General features: G+C 33.1%; 1 protein-coding gene across 1 annotated transcript in view; it reads right to left on the bottom strand.

Moving 5' to 3' along the window:
- LOC136029646 (fasciclin-2-like) overlaps positions 1–17,703 on the bottom strand; it is an 83,369-nt gene that overhangs the window by 18,573 nt on the left and 47,093 nt on the right. Inside the window, exons 10-14 of the mRNA XM_065708147.1 lie at positions 14,267–14,499; positions 7,307–7,448; positions 5,725–5,856; positions 4,336–4,601; positions 1,337–1,526 (exon numbers count right to left, since the gene is read on the bottom strand). Of these exons, the coding sequence (XP_065564219.1) occupies positions 1,337–1,526; positions 4,336–4,601; positions 5,725–5,856; positions 7,307–7,448; positions 14,267–14,499 (963 nt within the window). The remainder of the gene's footprint in view (positions 1–1,336; positions 1,527–4,335; positions 4,602–5,724; positions 5,857–7,306; positions 7,449–14,266; positions 14,500–17,703) is intronic.

Here is a 17,703-nt window from a genome sequence, read left to right as displayed (position 1 = left end):
TTCCGTATATAAAACCGAAATATACGGACTTTCAACATTATTTGTAGATTTTTTTTAATTTAAATTTCAAAATCTTATTAGACTCAGCAGACGTTGGCTATGTTTTTTGTTTGTTTTTTTCTCCCTGGCTATATTTTTTTCTCCTTGGCCATTTTTTTTTTCTCCCTGGCTATTTTTTTTTCTCCCAGGCTATGTTTTTTTCTCCCAAGCAAGTTTTTTTTCTCCCTGGCAATGTTTTTTTTTCTCCCGGGCTATTTTTTCCCATTTATCGATGCAAGCAAAATCACAAAAAGCTTTATGGTAACATGGCAAATGAAAGAAACAAATTTTAAACAGTTTAACTTATGAAAAAATAGAAAATTTTCGCACTACGTTAAAATTTTAAGACAAGTCTGATCCAGTCAAGTCCAAACTTGGTTATTCACAACGATTGTTTGAAAGTTTCAACAATGATCCCAACTTTTTTCTTCATTTTAAGACCTTATTATAAAAGGAAGTCCATGAGAGTCGAATTTTGCATCCAATAATTGTAATTAAATTTAATAATTGTTATAATTTTAAGAGTAATGTCTAGTTTTTGATTGATAAAATAATGTATCTTCAGGCAATTGTTAGGATCCCCACACATCGATTCCTCAATTCCTCTAATCGCCATTAATAAGCTTCCCTTATTCCCTAAATATCGAAAAGGTTCGAAAGAGTAGGAAAGTAGCTTTTCCAACCACAATAATAATTAAAATAAAGCCAATATATTAATAACAGTTAAGCAGGGCTCAGAAACGCGGGCACTTTGAAAGGTTGAGGAAGACGTACTAGTTATTTTGAAAAAGAATCGTCTACAAATTGCCATAGGAGCTCGCTTGACAGACCTTAAGTCAAAGTATAGGCTCTATAAAACACGTTAACCTGGCTAGGCCAAATTTTAGGGATGAAAGATGAAGGATTGTGAAATATCTACTTTCTAGCCATCAATCTGAGATCAAAGGGATATCTATCTGGTCGTTTCCAAAAGAAGTGGGAAAAGATCATAAGAAATAATTCAAAAGAACTTGAAGGTATAATGAAGCGAGTAACGAAAGAAAATTGTATTGTTTCTTGTATTTATATATATATATATATATATTAAAACAGTAGCCATAAAATTTGGAAATTACTAGATAGACAGCCTGCCAAATTTCGTGTCATGCTTCATAGTAATTATTCTTATTTATTTCTATACCACAATCCTTAAAGACTATTCTAAAAAAAAAAAAAAAAAAAAAAAAAAAAAAAAAAAAAAAAAAAAAAAAAAAAAAAAAAAAAAAAAAAAAAAAAAAAAAAAAAAAAAAAAACTCACCCTTGGCAGTTTTAACGATAATGTCTGTTGGTTCACTGAATCCAATGGCATTGTGAGCTCTGATTTCGACTTTATAAAACGTGTCCGGTTTCAAGTTCTTTATTTCGAAGCTCACGACTCCCGGTCCGACTTCTTTTCGAATGCTGGGTCCAGCTTCCGTCCAATAAGAACCAACAGTGCTGTTTCTAGCCTAAGAAAGAAACAAATTAAAACGAATACCAATGATTATTTTTCTTATCAATTAAAAAGACTTCCAAAAGGCCATGATTAATCTTTTTGCGAATGAATACATACCAAGTTCAGAAGGGCAAAGGTTGGTGATAAAAACCATCCTACAAGGACGGCTGAGGAAGCTTATCCCCTACAAGAAAGGGACGATTCCTCATAAGCCCTATAATTAATATTTAATAAAATACAGAAACGGTCTCTTTGTTTTTAAAATTGTCATTTTGTTCCTTTTAATCGTTTCAGGCCTAGTATTTTAAACGTCATTCTTTGTTTCCCCCATAACTTTTTGGATTCCCGCCCCAGTGTTTACTCCCTAAATACCTCTCTCCTTCTTTCCTCTACCATTTGCTTGTATAAGTTTTCTTAATATTATATCAGAACATTTCTACACAGAACAGATCTGGTTGTGGGCATTCTCTGTAGTACTTTTCAATAAGTAAAACGATTATATTCAAAATGATGAGCGCAGCCCTATCTGAGAAAAGCTTCAGCACAATCTCTATTTGGCATTTTTTAGTAATTTCAACTCAAACGTTTGTGTTTACTAACACTTTTAGGTCATCTACTGTGCCATTCTTCCAATTGCTTATGTAATCGCACAACATCATAAAAGTTTCTGTGACGCACTTTTTGCTGGTCAGGGTTTTTTTTAGGGGCCGTTTAACTTCATAGAGTTCAAATAGTTAGGCATTCGGACCGATGCCCCTAAAAAAATTTATGAAAACCTGAATATTTTATTACTTTATTTTTATTGTCAGGGATCCGTTTATAAGTTGCCTTCTTACTCAGAAATGAGTTCCCTACCATGTGTGTGAGTTAAAGCTGTAATTTTTCTTAACTGTGAGATTCCAGCAACGTATTTATGTTCTATAAATAATGCATTATAAATGCATTATAAATATGCATGGTTTTGACATAGCTTAGTTTTGATATTCAATGTTCTCTCTGATTTTGTCATGGTGAATCTTACTCATTCAAGACTCTTATTAGTAAATCCTATCCAAATTTCTCACCTGGCAAGATTGACTACATCGCCGGCGACCCTTCGGAATATATATGTGATTAAAAGTGCAATTGGAGGAGCAAACATCAGCCTAGTCGATTTAACTGATATTGCGCAATATAGCTCATCAGACACAGTGGAGCATGTGTATTAGATACATCCTAATTCGGTGTAGCATTTTGAGCAGGTCTTGTTTCAGCAAAAGTTGCTCTGACAAGCAGAAAATTATCAGACATTATTGTTTCCAACTACCAACATTTAATGGTATTGAATGTGCGCTTTTCTCGTGATATTATGATGAACTTTGTTCAGCGTTTTATGAAACATTTTTTTAATATTTTTGTAGTTTTGTCTAATACCTTTTTTTGCGCTCCGCTCTTGTAGCGGAGCGCAAAAAATCTTTTCTAGCATTATAACATTTCTAGCAATCTATACTGGCACTTCCATTCTCTTCACAGTAAGGATGTCACGGAGATTTTTCAGATAGCGAGGCAGAAACATAAAATTTTGCACCATCTCAACATTCTATGACTAAATTGATAGTGTAAATTTACCCCTTGAAACTTTATTTCGAAACGTCTACAAACAAATTGCCATCTCTAGCCATCATTCGTATACCCCAGAAGGTAAATTACCCTAAAACTCGTTCAATTCAGTCATCTTCATGGGGCTACCAAAACCATTCTTACTTCTTCAAAAAAGATTCAACAAACGTATCCAGCTTAGAAAAAGGACTAGGGACACAGTGGAGCTTTTTGATACACCTGGTGTAAGAGGTGGTAAGTAGTATGGTGTATGGTAAGTGGTAGTAGTAGTAGTAGTGTACTATATGGTGGTAAGAGGTCCTTTGGAAAAGAAATAGATTGTCTTTCCTTGTACCTGTTGATAAGGGTAATCTCAAATAAACATCAATCTTCTCAAAAAAACTGAATTAAAATCAAGAAGTTGTGGGCACCAAGCCATGGCTAATATTAGAATAAGCCAAGACAGATAGTCCGAGTGAGTGAGAGGCAAATCTAGCATAAGCCCTTATTAGGATTGTATAAAAATAATGTCAGTTCATTTGTTGATAGATAAGTCTATATACCATCCATCCATGCGTCATTCCTAGGGCAGAACTAAGTTAAATAGTCATAGAACTAAGGGATGAAAGATTGAATTGATTTTGGATTAATGCGTGACGGCTAATGTCCACTGGACTTGTATGCAAAAGCTGGGACTGCATTTGCTTGGACTCGCAGGCGAACACACGTATTTTTTGTTTATCTGTGTGGTCTGTTGCACCAGCAAGTTAGGTTTTTACCTGAGTTTTTTTTTTTTTTTTTTTTTTTTTTTTTTTTTTTTTTTTTTTTTTTTTTTTTTTTTTTTTTTTTTTAAGTAGACAAAATTAAGAGAAAGAAATAGAGAGACTAAAGAAGGGCAAGGTTAGGGCTAAACAGTGCCCCTTTGATAACTCTTCAAAAGTGAGTGTAGACAAAGCTCTAACAGAAGACAGTAGATTCACCACTCATCTATCTATCCAGCTACTACTTACCCCACGCCACACCAAAAAAAGAAGAAAGATAACCATAAATAAACCAAAAAGGGGGATGGTAAAGACGGCCAGTCGAAAACCGATTAACCATAATAATAATAACATGGATAACTCAAGATAATAATTTTTAGTCTTCTGAATTTTTATTTTGACTAGTTTCTAATAAGATGTTAAAATAAGAAAAATATTGCAACTACAAAAGAAATCGAAACACACATAAATATGATTACTCACGGGAAAATATACAATCTGGAAGTTGTCAATTGGCAGTCCATTATCTGGCATGATTCTCCAGGCCAAATCGTACTTCTGAGAGTATGCAGAATGGACTATACCTCCGGTTGGAGTCGCGAGGATTTTCGGTTTCTCTGGAGCTGCTCTCTTTGGCATCATATATTGGGTTTGTGCTCCGTATGTAGAGAATCCAACCGGATTCCTTGCGAAGAAGCGGAATACATATGCGGTCTGTGGTTCCAGATTTTCCAGGATGTACGGAGATTCTAGAAAAAAAAAACACTATTAAGGATATCGTAATTTTATAGGTACAACCTTAAATAGACACGCTGATCCATAGTTTTATAGATAAATCAAACTAGAAAACTCTATTTAGTACTTCCTTATTCGCTGGGTAGATACGGGAGGGGGGCGTGGGATTTACCTCTTCAAACCATTGTTTTCTGAATTTTCTGCGATGTACCATAAAAGCAACCATTTAACTTGGCCTTTTTATCCTGATTCAGTCCTTCTATAACGCAGTCATGATGGTAGTTAGCCTCATATTGAGGCTGCCTCATATATTACTAAAAGTAACAAGCCTGTTTATTTTCTTTCAAGAAAGCCCATTACTAAGTTGAATTTAACTGCGATTCATTTTAACAGAATGGCTAAGACCCGATTCTCAAAGAGATTTTTAAGTTATCAAATATTTTTAAAAGAAAAACTAAAATAATTATTCTGCATTGTTTTCTAGAAACTGGGACAACAATTTCAGAATCAGAAGAAAAAGTATTTTTTTAACTCAAAAAACTAACTTTCAAGATTGAAGAAGAAAAAAAAAATAGTGTATACACAAACTAAGCAAAAATGATTCTACTTTCTCTTGGGACTTTTAGGACACTCACTAAAATATTTCCAGGATTTTAGTCTTTTAAGTCAAAAAGCTCGGTAAAAACTTGCCAAATGTATAAGTAATCTAGATTTCAGTGAGCACAAATTGTGAAAATATTATGGTAAGTATGACTTTGAACGTTTTCCCCTGGAGGCTCCAATTATTTACCAACAGCTGTAGATTAAGAGGAATGATAATGAAATACACAGTAAATAAGATAAAATAATAAGTAAATGAAAAACACAAAACTTTGAAGAACGCATTTCAATTAATATTTCAATTAATCTGAGGTAATTGTCTAGATTAGTGTCATTGTACGGCCTTGATTGTTTGTAAAAAAAAAAAGAAAAAAGAAAAAAAAGAAAGAGAAAAGCATTTGTGGCTCTAAATTGTTAGTATCATTCTGTACTGTTTACTGTGTACTGTTTACAAAAGCTCCATATTCTATGTATTGATTTGATTTTCACTTAAAAAGATTAAATAAGTCATATATTTAAATAAGAACAGGGATTTACCGATCGGCCATTCTTTGGATGGGTTTTCATCGGTCCATTCTTCATTCTGCTTTCTGTACTGGACAGCGTAGGAGGTCAGCTCTCTGCCACCAGTGTTTTGGGGACCAAAAATCTTGAAAGTTATCGTCGTCGCTAGAAATAGAGGCTCTATCATACTGAGAAAAGAAAAGAAATTTCAAGTACTTTCAAACAAAAAATACCTTATAATATACCTAATAAAGAGTTGCAGGACGGACGTCATGCTGCAAAACTAGAATTATCTAGTCCGAAAGAGAATGGGTAGCTTACCAGAGTAGAAAATGACAGAAGTATCGGCAAAAAGAAACCCTCAACGTCATCTAGGGTTTGGCGATAACTGAAATTTTTGGAAGTTTTGTAATCGTTTCTCTGTCAGGAACTGAGATAAGACACCTATTACTACCTTTATCTTATTTATTACACGAATTAAATTGTTTAATCCTATTATTACACTAAAAAAAATGCTAACAAGCGCTAGATGGGATTTACAAAAAAAAATTTTGTGGACACCTGCGCCAGTTCCTACTCTTATAAGTTACCCATATTCTTTAGATAGTCCTCTAAATACAATTTTCGTGTTCTAAAATTACAACTGTCATCCAAACAAAATTCACAGTTCAAAAGTAGGAAAAAAAAACACAATTATCTCATCAAATAAAACCCGATTACTTCATTTTATTTATCAAATTGATCACTTGGCTCAATCAAAGAAAAATTGCTATAGAATAAAAATACTTTTGAAAAACACATCTTTTGGACATAATTAAAATATTTCTAAAATAATTTTTCCAAGCTTTGGCTTAGTTCCCATTCCAGTTCCCACATCCAAGTTCCCAGTTCCCAGTTCCCACTCTTATAAGTTACCTATATTCTTTGAGCCGTCCTCTAAAAAAGGTTTTCATGTTCTAAAATTACAACTGTCATCCAAACAAAATTCACTATTCAAAAGTAGAAAAAAAAAAAAACAATTATCACATCAAATAAAGCCCGATAAAGTCATCTTATTTATCAAATTGATCACTTGGCTCAATCAAAGACAAATTCTTATAGAATAAAAAGACTTGAAAACACAACTTTTGGACATACTTAAAATGTTTCAAAAAGAATTTTTGCAAGCTTTGGCTTAGTATCCATTCCATCTTCTGTGTAATATATGTAATATAGACGTTACAATACAAGCTCATTAATCTGTATTTTGACACGATAAAACAGCAGCCACGCCGAAATAAATCCAACCAAGAATAATGCTTGGACTCATGCCCCCTTTTAAATATATTTTTTAAATGTAAAATGGCGATAGATGACATAATACGAAATGAAATAATAATAATAATAATAAATTACACCCAAAAAAATTAGAACCACTTTGGTTTGATAAAAATAACAAATAAAAAGGGGAAAAACATGATATAACTGCCTGATCTGTAAGACATATTTTGACGTGGAATTCACCCACAATCCGTAGCAGCAAAATAACATAAATTATCTTTAAAGAGGAAAAATGCGGAGAAGTTTGAATTTCAAAAGAAATTTTAAGGCATTATGCCTAAGGGGTTGCTCTTACCTGTTACAGTTTGGAAGGTAGCTTGAGTAGGGGGCTGAGGTACATGGGCCTGTTTCAATGTAATCAAATGTTCAGCCTTTCCGTGCTTATTCTCAGCCAAACATCGATATTCACCATAGAAACTATCATCCTCAGGAGTGACCTGGAAAACCACAAGTCATTTTACGGCAGAAGGGATCAGGAATCTAGTATGTCTAGCATTTGCTGATGCAAAGGGACGCTTATCTATAAACTACAATGAACCACAAACACAGTTAAGCACAGATCAACCTCTGGGAATAGTCTCAGAAAATCCCTCCAGTTATTTCAGAAGCGTTTTGATGTAGTGTGTATTCCACATCTATTTAATTAGCTCTCCCTCTTAGAAAACTGGGGTTCCCTAGGATTATAGCATTATGGTCCCAGGTTAGAACGATAACTCTTCCTAACTACTTGCTTCCTTCGCCAATAAAGTTTCAGGCTCAAGAGCTTTTTTTGTCCGCTTATATGAAAAACAATCTATAAATAAACTGTTTACACTAGTCTAGATGTCACTATTATGTAGTTTCATTTCCGCATTTTAGCTTAGAGATGCGCATACAATTGCTTTAAATAGATATATTTTTTTTATATATATAAAGTGTATCATACATTTAGAATGACATGTGTCAGTAGCACAGTGTACGATGAAAGCTAAATGACGGTTACAGTCCACAAAATGGCTGTTGGGCGTTATTACGTGTATTGCAAGCTTTCACCAAGTCCATTGGTAATCTCACTAATACTAGAAATCCTAGGAATTACCTATCTAGGATTACAGAGAACCTAGGATTTACCTATCGTCGGAATATATGGCAAAAATTAAAGAAACAAGCAACATCTCCAAACAGAAAGTACACAGCTATATCGAAAATAAATTTCAAAACAAAAGTGAAGAATAAGATGTAAAGTATATTTTGCAAGAAATCAAGCTTAAAATAAACAAAAATTACTGTTAACAGAAAAAAATCTAACAAAAACTACAATGGATAACGAACCCAATAGAAATTACTCTAATTAGAGTCGAGATATCCCTCCCCCTAAAGACTTTAGTTTTGCAGAATTCTATAAAGTCGAAATTAATCAATCTATTTAAATAAAACTCGGGTTCGAAGTGAAATAAAAAGAAGAAAACTATTTTTTAAGAAGACTAAATAAGACTTAGAGAAGACTAAAGACTTTTTAATTTTGCAGAACACTAAAAAGTAAAAAATTATCAATATATATATATTTTTTTTACTGAAAGCTCGTTTTCAAAATGGACTAATTTTTTTTTCTAAAGAACTATAAATATAATTGAAAACGAGGTACGGAAAACTTATTGGGTTTACATAACTTGATTCTAAATCCAAAGGACAGTTTAGCTGTCCTTTCCTGCTCATTCGATTGGAAATTGATAGCCAAAAGCGATATGAGGGCGAATGTACCCCCCCCCCTCCGCCAATCATTTCCCCAACCACATCGAATCAAAATTTTTAGAAAGCCATTTTGTTCAGCGTAGTTGGAAGGTCAGGAAATTATGACTTTGAGGATGACAACCCTCTTACAACCATCAGGGCAAGGGTTGCAAGTTATGCCCTGGGGGTATATAAGGTTAAAAAAGTAAAAAAAAGTGAAACAATGTATTTTTTTTATTTAAATCATACAATAAATGAGTGAGTCAAACTCAAAACGAGTAAAAATTAACATGAGTAGAGTGACAGTCCCCATGCCTTCATGTGACTAGAACATAATTTGCGTTTTACCAAAAACAAAATACATTTAAAATGTTTTCAATTTACTTTTACACGTTTAAAATGTTTTTACTAGATATATGATGAATGAATGACTTTGCCATATTTTCGTTCTTTACTTTGTTTAGAAAACTTTTTTTATTTAATATGAAAAAAAAAAAAATTATAAGTAACGCATTATCACAGTGTTGGCTTCGCGCATCTTATAATATACACTTTACACAATGCTTTATGGATGTATTTATTTAAAGTTAATTCATTAATTAGCTCGTTGGAAAGTCATGTCGAAGTCTATGGAACAGTGAAAAATTTTAAGCATGGTAGTAGGTAAAATTTCCAGTTAAAAACAAGGACATCCAATCATATTTAGAAGGCAGTAGGATGTTTTTGGGGGATATTGGTATCTTATAAAAGGGTAGTAAAAAATATTCTACTAAACCCTTTGAATTTCATATGCACCAATATTAGTGTATCAAGCATATTTTGTGGAAAAGTCTCTAGAATGCTTTTATGTTTCGTTCACGTGTTTGATGACTAAGATAGTAAATATAGGATAGTAAAAATACTTCCAAGTTATTATTTAGCATTCGTGAAATTGTTTTTGCTTAATTGCTCCTTAATTACATTTGCTTAGGGTATAAATTCCTTACTTTTAGAGAACAGAGAACTGCTTTGGCGGAAACATATCAACAGTACAAACACGTGGAATTAATTAATTTGGTTGCAGGACGAAACAATCAACTAAACTCAATAATTCCTTATTAATAGTTTTTTATGTTTTTAATAGCGTTCTAGTATTAATAAAATGATTGGTGATTGAATACCATACTTTTTAATGTTTTTACACCAAAGATAAAGTTCTACATTGATAAGGAAGAATCATGAATTTTATGGCTTAAACTCTAATCTTTTCTAAGCTTTTCAATATATGCAAAGAAGCCTTGTTTCGGATTTAATATCGAGGATGGTGAATTTCCTTATTTTACGCCCTTTGTGAAGACTCCAACACACAATTAATTTGAAAAAAGTCATAAAATTGGTGACATAAAATTATTTGTTTTCTTTAAAATTTGAAAAGGGAAATATTGACTTCTTTCGTTCTGCGTGTTCGGAAACCTTTCCATTTCAAGGGTTGGTTAGTAACGTGGAAAAAACGTATTATTTTAGAGATTCTTCAATCAATTACAAGGGCTATTCTAAGGAGGAATTATTGATTTATTACACGTCAAGAAAGTAAAAATCGGTATTTTTGTATTATTATTGTTCACAAACACAGCTATTTATTTAATCTTTTTATGTAGTGTCATAAAAAACAGTAGGTAACAAGGCTTTATCCAGGGGGAGGTGGTACCGGGTTTGAACCCCAGATGAAATTCGTGTCTGACTCGTAAATATGTAACAAAAATGCATATAAACGAATTTGTCATGCTTCTTTTTCTTCTTTTTTCTTGTTTTTCTGTTAGTTTTTTATTATTATTTTTAAACGCATTGCTTCCAAATGTACAGAATGAAGTGGGTAATTTTTAATTGCTTCGTCAATTCAAACTATTCCTTCAACAAACTGAACAGTACTTAAAAAACTGAGAACTAAAAAACTATCAATGTTCGTTTGAAAACTTTTATTAAGGCATTAACTTTCTATACTTTTGGAAGAAATTAAATGAAAAGAAAGTTTTAACAAAAGTGACCTTTTATGACAGAGAAATGAAATTGAAAGTCCAAACGTAGCTGCTCTAAAGAGTAGGATAGAAAATCCTATACTCCGTCGAGAATACTCCTAACTCCATGAAAAAAGTAGGATATTTCTTCCCTGTAATGTTGATTAGTATCGTACTTTTGCTCTTCCAGTTGCTGAAGTTTGATAAATAAAAACTACAACGTTCGAAATTTTTCTTTTAAAAATCAAATTTTTTTCTTTTTTTCTTTTATGATTTTTTTTTCTTTTAGAAGAACAATTTGTAAAGTTGCTGATGGTGTCTTAGGGAAGAAAGTTAGGACTGCCGTTAGGAATATTAGTGAAAAAGCTATATGTTTAATAGAGAGAAGAAGGGGCTAGTACAAGAATTATCTGAATGGCAGATCATTTGAAAACAAAAGGAATGTAAAGAAAGTAGAGAAAGTATTAAAATATGAACTAAAAATGTGTGAAGTGGAAGCCATGGATAAAATTGCCCAGGATTTCAAAGATGCAGCTAGACGGCATAATAGTAAAATATTGTAAAGGGAGATGGACAGAACATAAAGTTTATGATACCTTGGATGTGAAGGAATATGTTCTGTGAAGAAGAATTAGCGAAAGTACTAATAGGATTAAAAAATAATAAGGTTCCAGGTGCTGATAGTGTAGTAAATGAGTTTCTTAAATATGGTGGCTCTGGGGTTAGAAATAAGTTACTGAAGATTATGAATTATTTTTGAAAAAAGGAAATTACCTAACGATTTTAGGAAAACCTTATTTAAACCACTGTATAAGAAAGATGATAAGAGTAAGTGATATAATTATCGAGGCATTAGTCTGGTTTCTGTAGGTAGTAAGTTACTCAGTAATATGATACATTTCAGACAGAGATATGCTGAATACAAAGTATTGAGAGAAGAACAGTGCGACTTTAGAAAAGATAGAGGATGTGTCGACCAAATATTCACTCTGAAGTTAATGATTGAGAAGTGCCTGAGTTGTCAAACACCTTTGGTCCTCAGTTTTATAGATTATTATCAAGCGTTCGATTTTGTTGATAGAAGAGCTTTAGCAAAGGTTTTATCCTTGTTTGGTGAACCAGAAAAATACATTAAAGTGATTAGTGCTACGTGCAAGAATAACACTGCTGTGGTTAAGGTAGAAACTGAGGTTAGCGGCTAGTTTTGTATTAAATCAGGAGTAAAGCAGGGTTGTGCTCTACCCCCTTTATATGGATCATTTTTATGGAGTTTATCTTAAGGAGCACATGAAAGGCAATGGAAGACCACGGAGTCAAATGGGGAAGAAAAACTCTCCTGTACACAGATTATGCTGATGATTTAAGCATCCTAGATGAAAGTGTGCGCAAAATGAATGAACTTTTATAGGTTTTGCGAGTTCAGGGTGCTAGAATACGTTTGAAAATTAAGGTCAAGAAGACTAAGTAACTAAGCCTAAGAATTAGTAAAAATGAAAAGGTGACGTTGGATACCAAAGAATTGATCAGGTGGGCAGCTTTACTTACCCTGGTAGTATTATAAGTCAAGACGATGGGAGAAGTGAAGATGTTAAAAGTAGTGGGCGCTTCGAAATGCGGATGAAGATTTGCTAGATGTTTTCCAGAGAAATTGCCAACGGACTGTTCTGATTACCCGGCTCACTGACCGTATTTCAAACAGTAGGCTGTACGAAAAATGTGGCTCAGTCCCGCTTTCTAAGGCTATAATGAAAGATAGGTTGAGATGACTCGGCACGATGTACAGATTGCCGAAGATTGTCCTTTTCGGCAAACCGTCTAGGGCTAAACGGAAAGCAGGTCGTCCTCGTCTTGGGAGGGAAGACGTCATAAAGAAAGATTTATAAAGGAAATGGGAATTTCTTGGGAGGGTTTAAAAAGGAAGGGTTTGAATAGATTGGGATGGAGGAGGAGCGTGCGTAGCTGTGTTGGCCTCAGGCGGCTTGGTGCTGTGGTGAGTTGTTGGTAGTAGTAGTAGTAGCTTCTGTTCGTTGTAAGTTCGTCTTCTTATTTTACTCTGTTTCTGCTCGTTCAATATTTTAATTTGATTCTTTACTGAAAAAAAAATATGTTTTCCTATTCAGAGAAATAATAGAAATAAATCAGTGTAGTGATCGATAGGGACAAGCTGTTCATTTAATCAGTTAATAAAAATAAATAAGTAAGAAAAAGGATACCCAAAGTGAATTACTCCATTTTTGTAATATATTCTTTATCGGGATTGTTTTAGTCAGTGAGAGTTATAAAGGCTTACTCACTACGGTAGTTAGTCGTAATATTTGGGATGACTTATAAAATGAAAGAAACAGAGAGAAAAAGAAGCCAAAATAATGCATTACTGGTTTTATATAAATTTCCCAATCATTTAGAAGAAAAATGTTGTTTTTTTCTGTTTTTGTTTTGTTGTCAATTAGTCTTCTTAAAAAAAAAGAATTTACTTTTAGTAAATCGTTATTTTTTAAGTAGATAATTTTATTTATTAATTTTTTTTATTAATTAAATTGTTAATTAATTTAATTTTTTTAATCGTTTATTTTAAGTAAATCGTTATTTTTATAAAATTTAATTAAGAGCATAAATTCGAAGTTAAGAGTCAAACAACTATGTTGACGCTAAAATCTAACCAAAGCTGTTTTAATCGATTTGGCTTCTGAACAATTTATAGGAGCAGTTCACCAGAGTTCATGCCTTTCCTATAACTGAAGCCTAAATGTGCAGTAGGTTTCATTGAAAGGTAAAAAATCTTATATTTAGTCGTCTAAGTGTACCCTAATTTGTCTAATTGCTTGAGGATCGAAGTAAAACTTTTTTGGGGGAGGGGGGATGCTAAAGGAACTTAAATAAAGACCAAGACCAGACTACCTTGCCATCATAAACACAAACAACAGGTAGAGGTAATAAAGAATTTTTTCTTACGACACTGCAGCCTTAACCCTAAATGAATATTTCAACACTAAATAGAAGGGCCGTCCTCAGCGAACCAAATGAAAATACAAAAACAACTTTGATATACGACTATTAAAACTAAAAACTTCTTAAAACCGTCCTAGCATCCTTACTTTAGGGAAGTTCAACTAGTAATTCACAAAGGAAGTTAACAGTCCTGGCTGAACTTCCCTGAAATAAGGGTGCGAAGACTGTTTTAAAAAGTTTTTAGCTTAAGTGGGCGTATTTAAATGAGAGCCTCTTTTATATTTTAATTTGTTTTGCTCAGGATGGCCCTTCGATATAGTATCGAAATATTTATTTAGGGATAAAGTTGCACTACCTTAAGAAAAATTCCAGGTTATTTCTACTTGTTGTTTGTATCTATTGCAAGGGGACTTATTTGTGTTTGGGAGAAGGAGACAAACTTTTTTGTTGTCCTCACGAAGCAGTGAACGCTAAGCATTTTTCCTCTTGTATCCATGTGTCCTGACAAGCTGTTTGGCTAGTGTAAAAATAAACAAGTACTGTAAATTCTAGAGTAAAATTTTAAATAAGCAAATATTAATAAATAATATATTAAGAAATACCAAAAGCGTGCTTTCTCCATCTTTGTTATATATTCTGTATCGGGGGTCGTTTTCGTCAATGAGAGCGTTGTAACGGCTGTTCCACCAGTTAATTGTAGCATTTGGAATACTCGATGCTCTGCACGTCAAGTTTACAGGTCGCTGTGACCAAGTCCACATTTCTTTCATAGGAGTATCATCAAAGTTCGGTCTAAATTCAACAGTAATGTGGCCCATTCTTTCGGCAATTCCCCCTAAATTTATTAAAGAAAGTTATAATCAAAAATACTTTATGAATTCAACACGTTTTTATGATTAGATACCCGATAACGTCATGGTGTTTCTGATACAATTTATAAAAAACACAAACTTTTCCCCTTCAATCAAGTTTTTAAAAAAAAGGAAGGCTAATAAATCTTATTCTTATTCTCCTATAAAATCTGTGAAAATATCAAATGCTCTCATTTGCTTAGGTACTATAGTCATCGTTACAGCAAAGGCTAAAACCCAGTAAGGAGTAAATCATAGCCCATAGTAACCGAAAAATAAAAGGACTTTGTTGTATAAATTTTTAATGATGATCAAGCGGTTAATAAATAACTGAGCAATTGTAGAGATCGGTGTCAAGACAAGTAATTTTAAATGCAAAGTAAACAATAGAAAAATTAAAAAGCAGCATTGAATTCACAAGAGACGAGGACCAATTAATAATAACAGATGTCATTGGTATCCGCTGGACTTTACCTCCTCTAGCCAAAAAACATCATTTTAATTCTTTCTCATTTTACAAATTTCCCAAGGATATAAACACCTGACGTTGCAAACATATTTAATTACCCTCAAAGAAATAGAATCTGTCAGTTCAATACTCAAATCCATTTCAATAAAGCTTCCTCAAGAAAAGTTTGTTTTTCATTTAGTCCCAATATCCTCTTCCTTTTAACCCCCTTCAAAACAGCTTGAGAGCATTCATTTATCTAGAAGCATAGATTTATTACCCTAATCCCCAAAAAGGCATCCTCAAGGATTTTAATGGTTTTCGCTCTATTACACTAATTTTCTGTTTTTATAAAGGTATACAAGAGCTTCATTTCTTTGTCGTGGAACTACTCCTTAGATAATCTAATTGATAGAAAATAGTTTGGCAACATGCCAGAATCCTCTACAGCGATCTGCCTTAGCCTAAGAAGTGAGTGAGTATATCATATAATATGATTTTAAATTAAATTACTTACTGTTTTTACCAAAAATAGATTATCTGAATGACAAACCTATAGAATTCATTTATTGTGGTAGAATAACCAAGTAACGATTATCTTAAATTAAATTACGGGTATCTTCACATAAAAAAGACTCTCGATTAGTCAGCTATATTTTAGACACCTCCCTCCGCCATCAATTCATCATACACCAAAATATGTGCTCAAAAAACTAAGACTATGAATCACATATGCTACCAGGGAATTTCCAGCATTCAGCTCGTTCTGTTGTCATTTAATTATAATTAGATGATAGGTTAGACCGGATTTCAAATGAGCCACCTAACAAATGGCGCTCCTGCAAAAAAACAAAACAAAAAAAAACACACATCAGCAGACTTGAGCATCAACCGTAAGATATGAACTTCATCCGATATATCATTCACAGTAAACAAAATAGTCTTCGAATTCGTCATGTTACTCTTTATTTGTAACAGGATTAGCCTCAATTTTGTACCAAAAACTAAAATCAGACGGTGTTTTGGAACCATAATAGCACCATTATGGCGGGTTCTCATCCGAGATGGACTTCCGGCTACTTTGGCCTGGACCAAGACACTGGAGACAACGATGTGAATTGACGCAACACAAGCAATAATATCAAACCAAGTATACTTATGATGCACACTTATTTTAGATTAACGTATTTTGCTTATATCAAAATTATACGTTTATATCAAATAAACGTATAAACGTATTGTTTATATAAAAATTGTATATCTTTACAGTATATATACTGTAAAGAAAACTTTTGAATTCTTTTTTTTTGCCTAGGACTGATTGGAGTCAATTTGGTTTTTACTAAGTGATCTTATGTTCCTGGACCGTTTTTTTTTTTTTTTTTTTTTTTTTTTTTTTTTTTTTTTTTTTTATGAAGGGTGTCCTACCTTCATTTACAGGCCATGGAGCCTTTGTGGCGATATGGGCACCATACTTACACATCAATATACTGCACACAGTTTGTAGCTATGAGCGCAACCATGATGCACTGAAAGAAGCTCTAAATACAAAACTGGCTTTACAAATATACAGAACCTCTTTCAGCATATAGAAACCAGTAAAATATATTAAATAGAAAAAGAGTAGTGACATCTTTACTTTTCTCGTAAGACTTAGGTTTGCTTAGGTTACTTTTTGCGGCAAGCCTTTTCTCTTTTTTTATTTCCCAGCAAAACAATCCTTCATTTACTTGCATTAAAATAAATACTGGACGACATTTTAATTAACGACTCGAAATTCTTAAGGTTTTTCCTTTTTCGACAAAGCTTTACAACCATGCTTTGAAAGGGGGGATCCCTGCTCGCAACTGTATCCATAAATACAATGAGATTTACTTAGAAAATGTTCTTTGGAAGGAAGAGGGTCCAATTACTGCTTTTATTAAAACATACAGCATAGCTTATTTAGAAAGTAATATTACTTTCTAGTGTGCTACTCGAAGAGAATTTAACCACATCTAATGTAAGCAGCATGAGTCTACTCTACACCACAGGGTCAATGAGGAAATACATCATCCAAACATTCAGCATGCTTTATTTAGAAAGAAGAATTAGTTTCTAGTGTGGAGCTTGAAGATGATTTTTCACTATCCAGCATGAGCTATAATAGAGCAAAAGCATGGGACTACTCAGTCGTACAGGTTTGCCGAGAAAGGATAGCATTTAGACGACTCTCTTTTCCTAGGCATGGGATCGAAAAATCCAATGTGATAAATGTTTTTTAAATCGGCTGCCATGTGGACTTAAAGACCCAGATAAAGCTGAGAAAAACAAAGCAACCGTACAAACTACTTGAATTTTAATCTCGATTTCGTAACTGAAAAGCTTGGAGAATTTGCAGATAAAAGGTTGAAACTGAGATAGTTTTAATTTGTGACTTACAGATACTCCATTTCTTGGATCTCCCCCTGGGAAATCTTACAACAATGTGAGAAACAAGTGAGTTAGTAATAAAAATATATTGTTTTTTTTCTGTTTCTTTTTTATATCCAATTGTTCCTTAGATTCAGGTATATTGCTGTCTCTCGGGAAAAACAACGCTTACAAAGTTGTTAATTGACTAGAAATTAAGCAATACTTGCGAAGCTCAATAACAAATGCACATGTTTCCCCAAAGACAAAAACAAAGTTTTTTTCTGAGCACAAAGAAAACAGTACAAAGATCGCTTGAAGCACAGTTCATTGGTGTTTACAGTATTCT

This window comes from Artemia franciscana, chromosome 7 (assembly GCF_032884065.1).
Source record: "Artemia franciscana chromosome 7, ASM3288406v1, whole genome shotgun sequence".
NCBI classification, from domain to species: Eukaryota; Metazoa; Arthropoda; class Branchiopoda; order Anostraca; family Artemiidae; genus Artemia; species Artemia franciscana.
The sequence above is the reverse complement of the archived record's forward strand: the minus strand, read 5'-3'. Positions and strand labels throughout refer to the sequence as shown.